General features: G+C 33.1%; 1 protein-coding gene across 3 annotated transcripts in view; it reads right to left on the reverse strand.

Annotated features, from left to right (window-relative positions):
* The window catches only part of LOC145307362 (glutamate receptor ionotropic, kainate 2-like), a 178,030-nt gene that overhangs the window by 149,644 nt on the left and 6,674 nt on the right, over positions 1 to 21,712 (reverse strand). For all 3 annotated transcript variants that reach the window (XM_080149740.1, XM_080149741.1, XM_080149739.1), the window contains exons 3-4: positions 21,278 to 21,353; positions 11,268 to 11,347 (exon numbers count right to left, since the gene is read on the reverse strand). In XM_080149740.1, the coding sequence (XP_080005866.1) occupies positions 11,268 to 11,347; positions 21,278 to 21,353 (156 nt within the window). The remainder of the gene's footprint in view (positions 1 to 11,267; positions 11,348 to 21,277; positions 21,354 to 21,712) is intronic.

Here is a 21,712-nt window from a genome sequence, read left to right on the forward strand (position 1 = left end):
TAAAACTTTTAGGACTAGTGTAATAAACAGCTCATTGTCCCCTTCCTTCCTGGAACTATTCATTACCCCTATGGTAATGTTATCAGAGCTGGATCTTTAAATCATTTCAATGGTGCGCCAAATCGGGGTGCGCCGAATTTCCATCAATGAGAGCACAGCATTTTACGAAATGCCGCGCTGTGATTAACTGAAATTCGGCGCAACCCGATTTGGCGCACCATTGAAATGATTTAAAGATCCAGCTCAGTAATACAAACTGTTTTATAACTAGTTTTAGTGATAGACCTTTGATTGCTCAAAATTTCTCTGGGTGTCCTAATTTTCAAGTAGGTGTGTGACATTAGACTAGTTATTTCTTTCATCGTATTATAAACAGCTTTCCGTAGATATAGAATGTACAATTATAAGATTAAAACCAGTTTTTTAGCCCCGAGGTGCCGAAGGCACTGGCTAAAAAAAACTTGTTTTAATCTTATGATTGTACATTTTTATATTCGTAGAAAGCTGGATATAATACGATGCTAGACATAGTTTTTTCGTATGGATGAGAACCGGTTCCTATCCACCGGATTCGAATGAATACGAGAAAATAAATTACTGCACTGGTACCCAAAGTCTTATAGCCATGGTATTTTTCAAACTTTTTTCATTTTGATTGGTTGGTTCTAACTGGTAGTGCATAATATCATCATTAATTATTCTAATCTTCAGATGGGGTAATTTAGCTTATCATCTTTGGAAATACCCCTACTTTCCTATGTTATCTAAAAAATTATTTGCCTATCCCAATCTCCCTGCAAGAAATGTGAGTAAAATTATAATTTTAAAAGTGTTTATACATAAAACAGAAAAAAAGGATAGAAAATTTGTAAATAATTATTCTTTACAAATGAAATAATTAATTACAACTTTTTGGCATCTGTGATTGGTGGATTTAAAAAATCTGCGCTCTGATTGGATGTCGTACATCATTCAACCAATTAGAGCGCAGGTAGTTTAAAATCCACCTATCCTATTGGTCAAAATTAATTAACTTAAAATGTATTTTCGCTTTTAGATAAAGAATTTTACAAAAAAAACGAATTTTATAAAAAATCCTTAAAATTTGATGCAGATTTCAAATCTACTCCCTACATTAAAATTCCGGAAAACTTATATCGACTCTTATTGAACACCCCATAAATAAGCCCATCCCATCATTTTTTCACGTAATTTCGTTTGGTCGATCTTTCAGTCAACTGCGCTTATTATGTCTAACTGTTTAACTTACAAAAGGCGATACATTGATGTAAATCCCCAATGTTAATAAACAAAATTACCCTTTCTGTATATTACAATTAGTGATTAAAACATATAGACACTTAATTTAATGAATTAACCAATCAAATTTAGTTAAAGTCCCCAAAGTTGTTAAGGCAACGAATAAGAAAACGTTGTTAAAAAGACTTTGGGGAAGATAATGTGGCTATTTATGGAGAATTTATTTCCCAACACCAGCTGAACACCAATTCAGCTGCAGCAAATTATGTCCTGCCAGTTCGATACAAGATAGATAGATAGATAGATAGATAGATTGATAGATAGATAGATAGATAGATAGATAGATAGATTAATAGATAGATAGATAGATAGATAGATAGATAGATAGATAGATAGATAGATAGATAGATAAATAGATAGATAGATAGATAGATAGATAGATAGATAGATAGATAGATAGATAGATAGTTAGATAGATAGATAGATAGATAGATAGATAGATAGATAGATAGATAGATAGATAGATAGATAGATAGATAGATAGATAGATAGATAGATAGATAGATAGATAGATAGATAGATAAATAGATAGATAGATAGATAGATAGATAGATTAGATAGATAGATAGATAGATAGATAGATAGAGAGATAGCTAGGTATATAAATGGATCGACAGCTAGATAGATAGATAGTTAGAGAGTTAGATAGTTAAATCCCCCCCAAGAATTTATTCATCAATTCTCCTAGTCCTCTATCCAAGATCGACTTAATAGAGTATGTAACAATATCCTGAATTTAATGACATACACATAATCCAAATATAAAAAGTAGTTCTGTATTTTGTCTGTAGCTTAAGATCTAACTAACCAATGAACTAACCAATGAACCAATTGGATATTCCAATTTAGAGAACCTTTATATAGGCAATTTCGTTTTTCGATTTTAAGTCATGGGATGGTTTTAGGCAAATTTTTTAGATCTAATGTGGGCTTAGGCCTATTAAATTTTATATTTTAGGTTTTAGGCTATTTTACTGCTTCCTACCTCCTCTAGAGAACCTCTAGAAGCTAGGGGCCAAGATACTGATAAATAATGAGTCATATGGCTAACAGTAACCACTGAACCAATTGGGTATTACTATATTTTAGAAAAGCTAGAAGTTTCAACTCTGCATGGAAATAAGTTGTACCAAGGCATTCCCCCTACTCTAAAACTGTTGATGACGTGCACCTGACATAGCAGCAGTAGGAACCATTTTAATGTCTTTAGTGAATAAATCAACCAATCAAAATTTACAACAAAAGTCCACAGCAAATAAGAAAACGTTATTATAAAATTTTGGGGACTAGTGTAATAAACAGCCCATTATCCCCTCTCTCTCTCTGTAAAAAATCACTTGAAAGTTTCTACTGTATCTACATGTACAAAGCAACTACAACAAAAGTAGTAAAAACTTTGAATTATTGGAAAGATTAGGGATATATGCAGAGAGAGAGGGGACAATGGGCTGTTTTATACACTAGTCCCCAAAGTCTTGTTTTCTTATCAAGTACATAAATTAGTCGGCCATTGTCTTATCCCTTATCTTTGGACAACTATCTATGAATTCCACGGGATCTAAAGGGATAAGACAATAGCTGATAAATTGATGCACGTCCCCTATGCTGATACACAAAGTAACCATTTTATAGATTACATAGTGCTTGAAACATATAGACACTCGAAAAACAGCCTATTGTCCCCTCTCTCTCTCTCTCTCTCTCTCTCTCTCTCTCTCTCTCTCTCTCTCTCTCTCTCTCTCTCTCTCTCTCTCTCTCTCTCTCTCTCTCTCTCTCTCTCTCTCTCTCTCTCTCTCTCTCTCTCTCTCTCTCTCTCTCTCTCTCTCTCTCTCTCTCTCTCTCTCTCTCTCTCTCTCTCTCTCTCTCTCTCTCTCTCTCTCTCTCTCTCTCTCTCTCTCTCTCTCTCTCTCTCTCTCTCTCTCTCTCTCTCTCTCTCTCTCTCTCTCTCTCTCTCTCTCTCTCTCTCTCTCTCTCTCTCTCTCTCTCTCTCTCTCTCTCTCTATGTCTCTCTCCCTCTATCTCTTTCTCTCTCTCTCTGCAAAACCTTTAAAAGTTCACTTTTATTTTACTATCTTTGGACAACCTTATCTATGATTTCCACTAAAGAAATATTGACACAGAATATTAAACAGTTTCAATCTAGTTATCATCAGGGAGATTGGGGGATGAGGCGATTTACATAAATAGATGAACAGCCCCAATGAAGATAAATAAATAACCCCTTTTTGTATATTAAAATCATTGGTTGAAAAGTGTTAACACTAGAATTGACATTAAATATTTAATAAAAATACCTAACGTTGTTAAGCCAACAAATACATTAACATGGTTTTAAAATAGAATAATTTAAAATGGACATTAACTTCCCCAATGATTATAAACTAATTACCCCTTTTTTATATTAAAATCATTGGTTGAAAAGTGTTAACACTAGAATTGACATTAAATATTTAATGAAATACCTAACGTTGTTAAGCCAACAAATAAATAAAATAGAATAATTTAAAATGGACATTAACTTCCCCTATGATTAAAAACAAACTACCCTTTTACTACTTTTTGTATATTAACATCATTGTTTGAAAAGTTTTAACACTAGATTGGATATTAACTTGATGTTCATCCCCAATGATGATAAATAAATAACCCCTTTTCGTATATTAAAATTATTGGTTGAAAAGTGTTAACACTAGAATTGACATTAAATATTGGATAAAAATACCTAACGTTGTTAAGCCAACAAATAAATTAACATAGTTATAAAATAGAATAATATAGAATGGACATTAACTTCCCCAATGATTAAAAAAAACTACCCTTTTTTGTATATTAACATCATTGGTTGAAAAGTGTTAACACTAGATTGGACATTAACTTGATGTTCATCCCCAATGATGATAAACTAATTACCCCTTTTTGTACATTAAAATCATTGGTTGAAAAGTTTGGACACTACATTTGAACCAACATATTAAAATTCAATATAAGTATCAAAAGCATTTAAGCCAACAAATTATATAACTTTGGGTACCAGAATAATTTACAGCCCATTCCTCTTTGCATGGGAAAACGCCCGGATAGAGAATATATAGAGAATATATCACTCATTAGGCCTCGTATAGCAGCAAACACCCATTGATTTTAGAGTGTCATCTGTGACGTCATAAAAATCTATCTCTTTTTAAGGGTGTCCTTTCCCACTTCTCCCCTCATCCTTCCTTTTTTGGACGTATTATTTGGTCAACAAAGTTTTTTAATAACGGCATTTATTGAATTTTTATTGGTTGGTGCATTAAAAGAGTGTCCAAACGTTTGAACCACTAATCGTTATCTACAGAAGGGGTAATTTTGTGTATCTTCATTGGGGATGTACATCGATTCTTATCCCTTTAGATCCCTTATTTTTATATTGTTACAGAAGGGGTAATTTTGTGTATCATCATTGGCGATGTACATAAATTTTTCAATAATAGGAATTAGCCCGTGCCTTCGGCATCTTATAATTATACATTTTTTATCCGCGGAAAGCTGCGAGAAATAGCTATTCCAATATGGCTTTGAAAGCGATTAATATCTAAAATGGATTAGAACAGCTCTACTGAAAAATAATGTATAGCATCGTACTATAGACAATTTATTGTCCAATCCTTCGAATTTCAAATAAAGAAATGGTCATTTTATTTATCATCATTGGGGATTTATAATATTTTACCGTCCATTGTCTTATAGACAGCCTTCCACAAATATTAAAATAAATATTATAGAATTAATACCAGTTTTGTTATCCTAGGCTTTGGCTCTTGGGGATAACAAAACTGGTTTGAATCTTATAATTTTTCATTTTAATATCCACAGAAATCTATCCCTAATACGATGCAATAAATAACTAATAGCCAAGGGATTAAAGGGATAAGACATTGGACGATAAATAAATATATGTATATCCCCAATAATTGTTTTACTATAAAATATTTCACTATGTAGGTTTAAACCCTTTGAGCCAACGAATATTATAACGTTGTTATAAAACTTTTGGTATTTGAATGATTTACAGTTAAATGCCTCTCTCTCGCTCGCTCTCTCTTTCTCTCTCTCTCTCTCTCTCTCTCTCTCTCTCTCTCTCTCTCTCTCTCTCTCTCTCTCTCTCTCTCTCTCTCTCTCTCTCTCTCTCTCTCTCTCTCTCTCTCTCTCTCTCTCTCCTCTTCTTTCTCTCTCTCTTTCTCTCTCTCTCTCCCTCCCCCTCTCTCTCTCTCTCTCTCTCTTTCTCTCTCTCTCTCTCTCTCTCTCTCTCTCTCTCTCTCTCTCTCTCTTTCTCTCTCTCTCTTCTCTCTCTCTCTCTCTCTCTCCATGGCATTCCCACTCGTTGTAATGCATCTGTCTTAGCAGTAATAGCAACCATTATTAATGTCTTTACTTATGACACAGCGTTGAGCTCAGATTCGAACTCTTCACCTCACCGACAACAAGCGGTTGCACTATGTGTTATGCCACGATCACAAGTTTGGTATGGTACCATTTATTGTGATGTGAGATGTAAAATAATCCGGAATGTTCCTTCTTGTGAGAAAATGCGGGAAAATGTAATTCGACCAACAATGGATTTATAAATCCCAATATTCCTGATTTAAAATACAATATGTTTAGAATTGACTTGTTTGGTATTAAGTCTGTCACAAGAAAAATCCGGCAAATTTAATATTTATCTTCTATCCCAGTATAACTTATTTTCTCCTAATATTTAAGGTCATAATAGTAAATTATGTCTTTGAATTTCGTAAAAAGAATAGTTATTTATCGCATTGTATTATAAACAGCTTTCAGCGGATATAAAAAATGTACAATTATAAGATAAAAAACAGGTTTTTTTATCCTCAGATGTCAAAAGCACAAAAAAAACTGGTTTTAATCTTATGATTGTACACTTTTATATTTTTAGAAAACTGAATATAATGCGGTGCTAGACATAATTTTTCAGTATGGCTGAGATCCCGTTCTAATCTACTGGATATTGATCGATTTAAAGCAAAATGAAAAACCATGAAACATATTGTATTACAGAAAATTTTTCACGAATTAAAAACATACTATTAATAGCAGTTTTGTTAGCCTAGGCCCTTGTTTTACTATCAACAGAAAGTTTTCTATAATACAATCTGATAAATAACTAATATTTCAAAAATTCTCGCCCCGGAAAAAATTATTTTTGAAGATGTAGGGGCTGAAAAGATAAATTATAAGGCAAAAAAAACTACCCAACCATAATTTTATATTCACTTCAAAATTTGGAAGGTGGGTTTTAGCGCTAACTAGGCATTTAAAAGGAAGGCACCATGTATAAAATATCATATTAAATCCAATACCCAAGAATAAAATTACCAAGCAGGATTTTAATGGGTTTGTTGCTGAAATTAAATTTTTTGTGCTTTACCCATGGCTGACTATTGAGCAGTGATAAAATAAGTCTTCTTCTATGTCAAACCCTGCAGGGGACCAAAATCCCAGCTCGAATATGAATTAACCTAATATTACCTAAACTATGGGTAGCACAATTTTTCTACATTTTCTACATTTCTTATTGAAGAAGGGATAGAATTTTAAGACATGACTGTCCTCTTTAAAGTTTGTAACAAGGGTTGGAATGGTTATTTATTGCATCGTACTATAGTCAGCTTTCCACGGATATTAGAATAAAAATAAAATGATTTAAACCATTTTTGTAAGACCCGAGGCCTTTATTTAAGTTTTAATTATGTATTCGTAGAAAATTGACTGTAATACCATGCTACATATTTTTTCAGTATGGCTGCAAACCAGTTCTAATCCAGCGGATATTAATCGGTTTCGACGCCATGCTGGAAATAATATTATAATTGTGCATTGCTGATATTTTATATTCTGTATAGTTTATGGCTTACCAAAAAAGCATTTTCAAAACCCAGTACAAAAAGAAAGGATTTGTTTATTACACTAGTCTCCAAAGTTTTATAATAACGTTTTCTTATTCGTTGGCCTAACAACTTTGGGGACCTTAGTAAATTTTTATTGGTTGATCATTTAGTTGAGTGTTCGATTGTTTTATTCTGCGGAAGAGGTTATTTTGTGTATCATCATTTGTCATGTACATAAATTTATCGGCCATTGCCTTATCTCTGGAGAATGCACAAAAAGAAGGCAAATATGCAAGCAACAAGAAAATCTTTCAGAAAATCTAAATATCATTATATTATTTATAAAAAGCGGCTACGCCCCTAGAGGCCTTTCACTTGAGATGGTGGGAAGGAAGAGATGGTTCACCTCCTATTTTGAAATATTTCAAAGAGAATTTTTTTTCTAGGGGCGATTGCTCTTCGGAGGTTGGTGGTATCCTCCCCCCAATTAGATATAAACCAAATAAATACCTATGAAAAATTACATTGTAAAGGAAAACCATATTGGTTTAGCGGTTATCGAGATCCTTTGGTACAGACACACACACACAGATTCTGTTACTTTAGAATGAAGATTGAAAAAAGCCTAAAACCATCCCAAGACTTGAATCTTAAAACAAAATAGCCTAAAACCACAAATGGACCTATGTGGAGCTTCCCTAAATCGGAGAACTTAATCGGTTCAGTGGAAATCGAATTCTTAAGCTTTAGACAAAAAACCCTTACTACTTCTAATGTGGTGAAAAAAATACAGTTCTCTCCATTTTGGAAGATTTTTAATTTGGTTTTAGAAGATTTACAATTTTTTTTAATTTAAGTTTAAATAAACAAGGATGACAACATCTATAAGAATTTTGGGTAAAAATTAAAATCCAATGTTCCAACCCCTCCCTGGAAATTAAATCCTTTTTGCAAAAATAAATTGATTTTTTTATTTATTAATGTTAAAAATTTGTACGTGTAAGCAAATTGGAAAATGATTTTCAGTTAGGCTTTGAGACCGCTAAATATCCGCTGGATTAGAACCGCTTCGCAGCCATACTGAAGAATATGTTAAGAAAGAATCATGTTACAGACAATTTTTAAACATTATCCTGTATTTCAGCATTTTTTTATCAAATTTTGTTTCGACTATTATATTCAGATTATTCCGTTTTGACACTCTACAAGTGATAATGTTCGTTTGTCCTACTGTTTTAGAGCTTTGCTTTTATGAATGTTGTCATCCTTGTAAGATTATAAAGACATTGGAAAGAGGTTCTTGAGAAAATTATAAATTTTCTAGAATCTAAAGATTAAAGCAGCATATTTGGAGTTGCATACATAGAGATAGATAGATAGATAGATAGATAGATAGATAGATAGATAGATAGATAGATAGATAGATAGATAGATAGATAGATAGATAGATAGATAGATAGATAGATAGATAGATAGATAGATAGATAGATAAATAGATAGATAGATAGATAGATAGATAGATAGATAGATAGATACATAGATAGATAGATAGATAGATAGATACATAGATAGATAAATAGATAGATAGATAGACACACAGACAGACAGACAAACAGACAGACAAATAGATAGATAGATAGATAGATAGATAGATAGATTTAGATTAAAGCAGCATATTTGGAGTTGCATACATCGGAGGAATGGGACAATTGGCTGGTCCTTAATAATACTTTATAATAATGTTTTCTTATTTTAGGCTTAATCTACGGAAGTGGTGATTTTGTGTATCATAATTTGGAATGTACATCAATTCATCAGCCATTGTCTTATCCCTTTAGATCCCTGAATGTAGATAGATTGATAGATAGATAGAAAGAAATAAAATAGAAAGATATATATATTATTATATTATATATATATATATATTAGATATATAGATAGATAGATTGATACGTAGATAGATAAATTTATAATTACATACAGACAAATAAACTTAAATATATTTAAATAGAGGCTTCTAACGGCCAAACGGTTTAACTTACATGTCTCATGCATCAGATGCTTCAGAAAAGTCTTTTTTTTTGCGCATTTTTGTGTTCTGCGTGATTACCTAATATTAAAGAATTTTTGTATGTATGTACGTTTGGCCGCTAGAAATCTTTAAAATTCTCAAAGAAGCATCTATCAATCTATATATTATTATTATATACTTGGATATTCATGTACTCTAGTAAAGTGATGCTTGCAGCTGTCCAAAATAAGTATACCCCCATCCCCAACCCTCCTACTGGATGAACGCACTGACCAACATGAATTTATCGTTTATATACAGCCCCAATGATGATGTTTCTATGATAAACAAAATTACCCCTTATCTAGATGAAAATCATTGGTTAATAAATTAGGAAACAACCTTCAAAATTTTATAAATAGTACCCAAAGTTTTTAAAGCCAAGGATTAAGATATGTCTATGTTTCTATGGTACTCAAGAATCTAAAGGGATAAGACAATGGCCGATAAATTGATGTACATCCCTAATAATGACACACAAAATTACTCCTACTTAAAATTATTGGTTAAAACGTTAAAACACTCAAATTAATAAACCAACCAATCAAAATTCAGTAACATTACCCACAGTTGTTAAGTCAACGAATAAGAAAACATTATTATAAAACTTTGGGAACTAGTGTAATAAACAACCTATTGTCCCCTCCCTTTTTGATACTCTATAGGGGTAGCTATTGTAACAATCAAGTCTACAAAAAATCACGAAACCTTTGAAAGTATGGTGGTGGTATATTTTCTTTTATCATGTAACTTAAGAGGGTTGGGTAAGAAGGGGAGGAAAAGGGGAAAAGGGAGTTGTGGGGAAATTTTCCTTCAGAATATCGTTCCCTTTACCCTGGGTACTAGAGAAAAATAAAAATGGTTTTGAATAGATTTTTATTGCAAATAATTTTCCTAACATTAACCCGCCATAATAAAATGCAGGGAGGGAGGGGACATTGCGCTGTTTATTACACTAGTCCCCAAAGTTTTATAATAATATTTTCTTATTTGTTGGCTTAACAACTTTGGGGACTTTCATTGATCTCATTGATTGGTTTATTAAATTGAGTGTCCAAACGTTTCAACCACTAATTGTAATCTACAGAAGGGGTAATTTTGTGCATCATTAATGGGGATGTATATAAATTTATCGGCCAATTGTCTTATCCCTTTAGATCCCTCAATAAAAGCATAAAAAAACAAGGATGACAACATTTATAAGCAACAAAGCTTTATAATAAATACATCAAATACATAATAATATAAAAAATAACTGTATTTAGCTACCTAAACGCTGAACCAATATGGTTCTTTTTATAGACCTCCTATAAGTTCAGAAAAGTCGCCACTAGATAAAAATAATGAGGCTCTTTATATTGCCTATTAAAAAGATGACGTCATACAATACAAATGACAAATGATAGGCCAATACACAGACTAAATTGCCAATGGCAGGCCAGTATACATTTTAATTGACAAATGATAGGCAAGTATAAATTTTAATTGAGCAATAGCAGGCGAGTATACATTTTAATTGACCAATGGTAGGCCAGTATACATTTTAATTGACCAATGGTAGGCCAGTATACATTTTAATGTACCATTGGTAGTTGTTAACTTGCCAATGATAGGCCAGTTAATATTTTTATTGACCAATGCCTGGCCAGTATACATTTTAATTGACTAATGACAGGCAAGTATATATTTTAATTGCCCAATGGTAGACCAGTATACATTTTAATTGACCAATGGTAGGCCAGTATACATTATTTTATTGTCCAATTGGATGCCAGTATACATTTTAATTGACCATTTGTAGGCCAGTAAAATATTTTAATTGCCCAATGGTAGGCCAGTATACATTCTCATTGACCAATGGTGGGCCAGAATACTTTTTAATTGACCAATGGAAGGCCTGTATAACTTCATTTTTATAGGCTTCAACCATAATAAACCTCCCAAAATAAAATATTTGGGTACTACAAAAAAGATTGGGTACTACTCACCTCTTTTAGAAGCATAAAATGAATCTCCAAATGGGATTTTTTCTATTTGTGCCATCACTCGACTTCGGGATAATAGGTCTCTATAATAGATAGATAGATATATAGATAGATAGATAGATAGATCGATAGATAGATAGTGAGATAGAGAGATAGAGAGATAGAGAGATAGATAGATAGATAGATAGATAGATAGATAGATAGATAGATAGATTGATAGATAGATAGATAGATAGATAGATAGATAGATAGTGAGATAGATAGTGGGATAGATAGATAGATAGATAGAGAGAGATATATATCTATATATATATATATATATATATCAATAATACAAAGTAGTACGATGTCTGTCTGTCTGTCTGTCTGTCTGTCCGTCCGTCCGTCTGAAGCTTAAGATCTCGGTAACCACTGAACCGATCGGATTCTACTCTTGAGGGTATATACCTATTGGTCCTGTGGTGGTTTTAAGCTATTTTCTTGGGGGGTGGGACACCCCTAACCCCCCCCAAAAACAACAAAATTCCCCCCTTATTTTTTATTTTGCTCTGGTACAGGCTGCCGCAGGCTGCCCTTTTTATTATTTTTTATTCCAGCATTTATTTTGAATGAAAGAATAGCAACATTCTCTCACTAAAAACAATAAATATTAATTTTTTTTCTCGTATTCATTCGAATCCGGTGGAGAGGAACCGGTTCTCCTCCATACGAAAAAACTATGTCTAGCATCGTATTATATCCAGTTTTCTACGAATATAGAAATGTACAATCATAAGATTAAAACTAGTTTTTTTAGCCCGCGACTAGTTTTAATCTTATAATTGTACATTCTATATCCGCGGAAAGCCGTTTATAATACGATGCGAGAAATAACTATTATCACCTCTTGGGGCAAAGCCCCTAGAGGCTAGGGGCGAAGCCGCTAGTATATATATATAGAAAGATAGATAGTTTTTGTTTTCTGAAGCTTTAAATTTCAATAGCTACTGAACTGGTTAGGCTATCATTTATACGAAAGCTTCATATTGGTCTTAAGAGGATATCAGATATTTAGATTTAAGATATTAATATTTAATTCTTGGTATGGTTTAGGGCCACTTTTCCCCTTAATGTGTGTGTGTATGTATGTATGTTTGTGTGTGTGTGATTGTGTGTGTGTATGTATGTGTGTATGTATGTGTGTGTGTATATGTGTGTATGTATGTATGTATGTTATGTGTGTGTGTGTGTATGTAAGTATGTGTGTATGTGTGTGTGTTTGTGTGTATGTATGTGTGTATGTATGTATGTGTGTGTGTGTGCGTGTATATGTGTGTACTGGTATGTATGAGTGTGTGAGTGTGTATGTATGTGTGTGTGTGTGTATGTTTATATATATGTGTGTGTATGTGTATGTGTATGTGTGTATGTTTGTGTGTGTGTTTGTGTGTATGTATGTGTACTTGTATGTACGTATGTGTGTGTGTGTGTGTATGTGTGTGTGCATGTTTGTGTGTGTGTGTTTGTATGTATGAGTGTGTGTGTATGTGTGTGTGTGTATATGTGTGTATTTATGTGTGTGTGTGTAAGTATGTGTGTGTTGTGTGTTTATATGTATGTATGTGTGTGTGTGTATGTATGTATGAGTGTGTGTGTATGTGTGTGTGTGTGTGTGTATGTGTGTGTATGTGTATGTGTATGTGTGTATGTATGTGTGTGTGTTTGTGTATTTGTGTGTGTGTTTGTATATGTGTGTGTGTGTGTGTTTGTGTATGTGTGTGTATGTGTGTTTGTGTGTATTTGTGTGTGTGTATGTATATATATGTGTGTGTGTATGTGTATATGTGTATGTATGTGTGTGTATATGTGTTTGTGTGTATTTTTTTGTGTGTGTGTATGTGTGTGTGTATGTGTATGTGTATGTGTGTATGTATGTGTGTGTAAGTATGTGTGTGTGTGTGTATGTATGTGTGTGTGTATGTGTGTTTGTGTATGTATGTATGTGTGTGTGTGTTTGTGTATTTGTGTGTGTGTATATGTGTGTGTGTGTGTTTGTGTATTTGTGTGTTTGTATATGTGTGTGTGTGTTTGTATGTGTGTGTATATGTATGTGTACTGGTATGTATATGTGCATGATTGCGTGTAAAGAAACCATTTGGATCAACAGTTTGGCACCACAAACCTAATCTTAACCAGGGAAGGAGGGGACATTGGGCTGTTTATTACACTGGTCCCCAAAGTTTTATAGTAATGTCTTCTTATTCATTGGTTTAGCAACTTTGGGGACTTGATTAAGTTGAGTATCCGAACGTTACAACCACTAATTATAGTCTGCATAAGGAGAAATTTTGTGTTTCATCATTGGGGATGTACAACAATTTATCGGCCATTGTCTTATCCCTTTAGATCCCTGTAATCTTACCCAGGGATTATAGGGGATAAGACAATGGAAGATAAATCCCCAAAAAAGCCCAAAATCTTTAAGACATGAGACGGTGTGTTTATTATAACGTAATGTGACATGATAATTTAAAATCAAAAGTCCCCTCCCATCCTGAGCCCTGGAACACAACAAAATCAAGTTTTTTTTCCTGCTTATTTTTTTATGTCGTTAGAATAGGCGTTGTAAAGTCAGTGACGACTACTTTTATTTGATGCTAAATCGACATTAAAAGATTGTGTAAAGAAAACGAAGAAGCATATTTCGGTAACTTAAAAATCAGCCTATGTGACGTCATAAAAAAATGAGGGATTATCCATCTCTTTTTAGGGATTTTCTTTCCCACTTCTCCTCTCATCTCCCTCATTTTAATGACGTCACATGGCTGATTTCCGAGATACTTTGTCCAGTTACCGGGTTCGTCGTATTTTCACAGTAGGTTATTTTAGTTTAGGTTAGGTAAATGTTAAAAATTGCCCCGCAGGGTTAAAGCCTCCCATAGGTGCTAGAAATTAGAGAACAGCTACTGTGAAAATACGACGAAACCCGCTACTTCGTTTTCTTAATAAATAGAATAAATAATAAAGAGAGAGAGAGTGTAAGAAAGAGAGAGAGAGAGAGAGAGAGAGAGAGAGAGAGAGAGAGAGAGAGAGAGAGAGAGAGAGAGAGAGAGAAAAATATAAGATATTTTGATATAACAAAACGAAAAGACATTTTAGTTAAACAGTGCTTCTTTTAATTTAACCCGTTGGGGTTGTAAATAAATTTATTGCTCATTATCTTATCCCTTAAGATCCCAGAAAACCCTAAAACAGACACACAAACATCTTACTACTTAACAAAGAAGTATGTAAAATAATTAATATAATAAAGGGTAGATAACTAGTTTATTAGGTTAAATAAGTTTGCAAATTTCATATAATAATTCTTATAGAATTATCTAATGGTACTTTTTAAAAGCGAAGCTTTTCTATAATTAGCGTCCGTCCGTCCGTCCGTCCGAGATAGATAGCTTTTATTCTTTAATTTAGGCATGTTAGAATTGTCCCATTGATTTCAAACTTTGCATGGTGATTCCTATAGTAGTTAGGTACGATTTAGAAAGCGTAGCAACTCTATAATCATTACCAGAATATCCGTACGTCCATTTTAAACATGTATATTTTTCTACTTTTTTAAAAAACAAATTTTATTTTATCTAATTATACGTTTGATCTGATTTTTGGTATACTGATTCCTGGGACAACAAAGAACAATTAAGCGAAGCAACTCTATAATCAAGTTACAAAAATGTAAGTATGTCCATAAATATTATCCTGTATCAAGCAGTTTTTCAACAAATTTACTTACAACTTTGCTTCGACTCTTATACTTTCATATTCTGATTATTCAGTTCTGACACTGTACAAGTGTTAATATCCGTTTGTCTTACCGTTTCAGTGCTTCGCTTTTATGGATGTTGTCATCCTTGTTTCTTTATAAATAAACCCTGCGGGTCTCTATCTGCGGGGCGAGGCTACCTTCTATCCAATATAACCTAACCTAACCTTAACTTAATTATAGTAAAACACAAACACACGAAAAAAATCATACCACTCACCAACCCTCCACCCCTCAATTTATTGCTGTAAGTGGTACCCAAAGTTTTATTACCCAATGGAAGAAGTGGTACCCAAAGTTTTATAACCATTTATTCTTATTCGTAGGTCATAAACTTTGGGTACTATTATCAAATTTTGATTGGTTAGTTATAAAATTGAAGTGTCCAAACATTTAAACCAATTATTTTAGTATACAATAAGCAAATTAATCTTGTATATAAATCTATTATCGGTTATCTTATCCCTTTTCAACTGTTGACGTTTTGATTGCACGACCTTTGTCTACAGGTACTATTTGTAACATCTTTAGTATTATTCTATGTGAAAGCTAATTAATGTTAAGTTAACTTTAAGAAAACAATTAACAATTGTAATACCCAGGTATCTAAAGGGATAAGACAATGGACGATAAATTGATATACATCCTCAATAATTATTTATCGCATCGTATTACAGAAAGCTTTCTCTGGATATTAATAAATGAAAAATTATAGGATTAAAACAACTTTTTTGTTATTTTTATTTTAATACTCATCTCTCTCTCTCTCTCTCTCTCTCTCTCTCTCTCTCTCTCTCTCTCTCTCTCTCTCTCTCTCTCTCTCTCTCTCTCTCTCTCTCTCTCTCTCTCTCTCTCTCTCTCTCTCTCTCTCTCTCTCTCTCTCTCTCTCTCTCTCTCTCTCTCTCTCTCTCTCTCTCTCTCTCTCTCTCTATTTATCTATCTATCAAAAATAAATCTGCACTGGTTTTTGTGGCAAGAACTTTTACCAAGTGAATTAATGTCAGCTCGACTTCTACAAAACATTTAACAGTTGCGATAAATGGATTTGTAGGCATGGATCTAAAGGGATAAAACAATGGCCGTTAAATCTATGTACATCCCCCAATAATGAAAAACAAAATTACCCCTTATGATGATTACAATTGGTGGTGGAAACGTTTAAACACTCAACTTTATTAACTAACCAATTAAAATTCAATAAAAGTCCCCAAGGTTGTTAAGCCAACGAAAATTTTAAGACTTTAGGAACTAGTGTAATAAACAGCCCATTGTCCCCTTTCTCTCTGGATCTAAAGGGATAAGACAATGGCAAATAAATTGATTTACATTGTACATCCTCAATAATGACAAACAAAATTACCCCTTGCGTAGATTACAATTGGTGGTTGAAACGCTTTAAAACTCAACTAAATGAAACAACCAATAAAAATTCAATAAAAGTCCCCAAAGTTGTTAAGCCAACATATAAGAAAACATTAAAGTAAAACTTTGGGGACCAGTGTAATAAACAGCCCATTGAATTTTGATTGGTTCGTTGTAAACTGGCGTTTGCACTATTAATTATTATCTTCAGAAAAGATAATTGTCAACATTGGGAATGTTTATTAATTTATCAACCATTTTCTTATCTTTTAAGATACTTGATTTTTAGTAGAAAATCTTTTTTATTTTGTGACGGTCTGTCTGTCTGTCTGTCTGTCTATCTGTCTGTCTGTTATTGTAATTGGGGTAAATGAAAATTTTTTGAATCATGTAAAGAAAACGAAGTATCCGGTTTCGTCGTATTTTCAATGTAGCTTTTCTCCTATTTCTAGCCCCTAGGAGGGGCTCTAACCTTGCAGGGCCAATTTTCTAACTCTGCAGGGCAATCATCAACATTTACCTAACCTAAAATAACCTATCAAAAGCTACTTTGAAAATACGACAAACCCCGCTACTTCGTTTTCTTTCCACGATCTTAAGTTTTTAGTAGCGAAGCTACTCTATAATTCACTTTGTCCGTCCGTCAGTCAGTCCGTCCGTCCGTAACGCTATGGGGGAAATGGGATTTACTCAGCTCCTATAAAAGATAGAATGCTGAAATTTTTTGACAACATTCCCATCATTAAGGAGCACAATTGACTATAAAACATCATTGGCGTTCGGACCGATTTTTAGCAGGTTTTAGGCTATTTTTATATTTTTCACATTTTTCTCCATATCTTCAGTGTTTATGGTCCGATTTTAAAAAAAATTTCAGTTATAGATATCAAAATTAAATTTCCCGTCGTTTAAAGGAACAACCATGAAGGCCAGACTGCCTTTTTAGCAGGTTTTAGGCTATTTTTATATTTTTCACATTTTTCTCCATATCTTCAGTGTTTATAGTCCGATTTTCAAATTTTTTTCAGTTATAGATATCAAAATTAAATTTCCCGTCTTTTAAAGAAAACAATCATGACGGCCAGACTGCCTTTTTAGCAGGTTTTAGGCTGTTTTTTATATATTTAACATTTTGTCCATATCTTCAGTCTTTATAGTCCGATTTTCAAAATTTTTCAGTTATAGATATCAAAATTAAATTTCCCGTCTTTTAAACAAAGTAACCATGACGGCCAGACTGCCTTTTTGGCAGGTTTTAGGCTATTTTTATATATTTTACACTTTTTTCCATATCTTCAGTGTATATGGTCCGATTTTCCCAATTTTTTAAGTTAAGGATTTAAAAATTAAATTTTTTGTCGTTTTAATAAGACAACCATGACGGCCAGACTGCCTTTTATCAGGTTTTTGGCTATTTTTATATGTTTTACATATTTCCCCATATCTTTGTTTATTTTGATGCAAATTTCAAACTTTTATGAGATATCAGTATCAAAATAATTTTTCCCATTGTTAATGTTATTAGCATTTTTAATATAATTCACTTTGACCATCGTCATCATGCAAAAAAACAAGGTTTCATGTTTATTTTATCCAATAAATCTATTCTTGATTTTAGTAAAAACCTTTTAAATCTACCTGTACGTATTCCCATCGATGATTTTTTGTGCTTCGCTACTTATGGATGTTGTCATCCTTGTTTTATTGTTAGAAAGACTAAAAGTTTCAACTTTGCAATTGTAACGCCTAACTTACTTTTAATAAGTTTTCGTGGCGGATTTTTATTAAAATAGTAATGATAAGTTATATAATATATTTTTTGGAAATTATTTTTTTTTAAATAAATATAAATTAAATACACGACACATAAGTTCAAAGATTTTTAAAAAAAGGTTGGAAGATTTTTTGGGTATATTCCCTTTCGTGGCAACGCCCCTTAAGGGACGATTCGTTGTATTTTCAAAATAGCTTTTGATAGGTTATTTTAGGTTAGGTTAGGTTATAATGGGTTATGTGATTGCCCCGCAGGAGCTAGAAAAAGGAGAAAAGCAACTGTGAAAATACGAAGAAAAGCTCCTTATTGGGCGTTGCCACGAAAGGAATTTACCCAATTGATAAAAAAATATTTAATTTGGTAAAAATGTCCGAACTGCATAAGTTAACAATTTTTAAAAATTGGGTCGTTTTCTTTTCCCCCATAGCGTTACGGACGGACGGATGGACAGACTGACAAAAAGGAATAATAAAGTAGCTTCCCTACTAAAAAGACTAGGAAATATTTTACAGGGAGGGAGGGGACAATGGGCTGTTTATTACCCTAGTCCCCATAGTTTTCTTATTCGTTAACTTATCTACTTTGGAGACGTTTATTAAATTTCTATTGGTTGGTTAATTAAGCAGGTTTCAAACACTAATTGCAATGTACAGAAAGGGTTATTTTGTGTATCATCATCATTGGGGATGTACATCAATTTACCGGCCATTGTCTTATCCCTTTAAATCTCTGCAGTGTTTTGACTTTAATAGGGAGGGAAAAGTTATTTCTAACATCGTATTATAAACGGCTTTCCGCGGATATAATGTACAATTATAAGATTAAAACAAGTTTTTTTAGCCCCGAGGTGCCAAAGGCACCGGCTGAAAAAACTGGTTTTAATCTTATGATTGTACATCTTTATATTCGTAGAAAGCTGGATATAATACGATGCTAGACATAGTTTTTTCGTATGGATGAGAAACGGTTCCTATCCACCGGATTCGAATGAATACAAGAAAATATATGAGAAAATAAGGCTTAAGTATCTTATTAAATTTAAAAGGACCCCTTTTCCCCATAAATTTTAATGGTTGAAAAGTTTTTACACATTTAGTTTGAAACTAATATTTGATAAAAAGTACCCAAAGTTTTTAAGAAGCCAAAACTTTGGGTACCAGTGTAATTTAGAGACGTTCGCCCATCTCAAAATTATATTTAGTCGCAAAACTACTTTTAAAATAAACTTTTTTACCATGTCTGTCAGTTTGTTAGTGCGTCTGTAACAATATGTGAGGAAATTGTATTTTCTTGGCTGCTACAAAAGATCTAGGACCTTTAACCATAACCCCCCCCCCTCACTTATTTTTGACAAAAATTTAAAATGAGGGTAGTTTATGTTTGTTTGTTTATGATTTTAGGTAAGGTTAGGTTACTTTTCTTGGGCAAGGCCTCCCCCAAAATAGTTATAAACCTTCCCAGGGCCTATGAACTCTGGCCGCAGCGCTTGGCTCCCTAGCCTGCCTAGCCGCAGCGCTCGGCCCCCTTGCCTGCCTACCCGCAGCGCTCGGCTCCCTAGCCTAAAACCTAACCTAACCTAAAATAGTTATTCGTCGGTAGTAGGTAGGGTTACAAAATTGAAAAAAATTGGAAAAAAAAATTCTAAGAGAATAACGCCCAAAATGGTTATAAACCTTCCCAGGACCTATGAGAAGCTACCCTGTTAAGGAGAACCATATTGGTTCGTTGGTGAGTGAGATCATTCGCAACAGACAAAAAAAAGCCTACTACTTTATAAACCTCCCCCAAAATGGTTATAAACCTTCCCGGGACCTATGAGAAGCTACCCTATTAAGGAGAACCATATCAGTTCAGTGGTGAGAGAGATCCTTCGCCACAAACAAAAAAAAACCTACTATTTTATAAACCTCCCCCAAAATGGTTATAAACCTTCCCGTGACCTATGAGAAGCTACCCTGTTAAGGAGAACCCGATCGGTTCAGCGGTTAGCGAGATCAATCGTTACAAACAAACAAACAAACAAACAAACAAACAAACAAACAAACAGACAGACAGACATCGTTCTACTTTGTATTATAGATATAAGACGGGGGTAGTATATGGTCCAATTTTTACAAATGGGAAATTTATAATAATTTCTTATGCTATTGTTTTATGTCTGAATAATGTCTAAAAATGTCAGATAGAGAAGGGACAATGGACTGTTTATTACACTAGTCCCCAAAGTTTTATAACAAAGTTTTCTTAATTATTAACAACTTTGATGACTTCTTCTGAATTTGATTAGTTGGATTATTAAGTTGAGTGTTTAAATGTTTCGACCACTAATAATAATCTACAGAAGGGGTAATTTTGATTATTTACATTGGGGATATACATCAATTTATCTGCTATTGTCTTATCCCTTTAGATCCCTGCGATAAACACACTGCAGTTATTATAGAAAAGTAACAGAAAGTCTGTGTGAATTTGTATGTTTGTCTGTATTGAAGGATATCGCTCACCACTGAACCGATTAGGTTGTTCAATTTTCAGGGAAGGTTTATAACTATTTGAGATAAAGGGATCATGAATTAAAACCACTGAAAAAAAATTTAAACTGATAGATAAATCAATTGATTCATAGGTAAATAAATAGATAGATAGATAGATAGATAGATAGATAGATAGATAGATAGATGAACACAGTAATAGTGTCTGACTGATTATGACGTATCAAAAAAAATTAGCCAATGAGAGGCCACTATAAATTTTACCATTGGTCAATAACGGCCTTTCATTGGCTATTTTTTTTGTTACGTCATAATTAGTCCAAAACTTTTACTGTGTTCTAGATAGATAGATAGAAAGATAGTTAGATAGATAGATAGATAGATAGATAGATAGATAGATAAATAGATAGATAGATAGATAGATAGATAGATAGATAGATAGATAGATAGATAGATAGATAGATAGATAGATAGATAGATAGATAGATAGATAGATAGATAGATAGATAGATAGATAGATAGATAGATAGATAGATGGATAGATAGATAGATAGATACATAGATAGATAGATGGATAGATAGTTACCTATTTCTATTGATATGGTCCACTGCATATTTGAATGCTATTTCCTCTACGCTATTTGGCTCCTCAAACAATCCTCCTAAAAAATTTCATAAATTTTGGGTACTTTTAAACTATCTCTATCTATCCATCCATTTTCTATCTATCCATCCATTTTCTACATATATATATATATAATTATCTATCTACCTATTTATTTATCTATCTATCTTTTTAGTTATCTATATTACAAAGTAGAACGATGTCTGTCTATCTGTCCGTCCGTCTGTCCCTTAAGATCTCGGTAACCACTGAACCGATCGGATTCTACTCTTCAGGGAATATACCTACTGGTCCTGTGGTAGTTTTAGGCTTTTTTCTTGGGGGTGGGACACCCCCAACCCCCCCAAAAAACAACAAAATCCCCCTCATTTTTTTCTTGAAAAATTAGTGAGGGCA

The sequence above is a fragment of the Acartia tonsa genome, chromosome 15 (assembly GCF_053477335.1).
Source record: "Acartia tonsa isolate MP-2025a chromosome 15, ASM5347733v1, whole genome shotgun sequence".
NCBI classification, from domain to species: Eukaryota; Metazoa; Arthropoda; class Copepoda; order Calanoida; family Acartiidae; genus Acartia; species Acartia tonsa.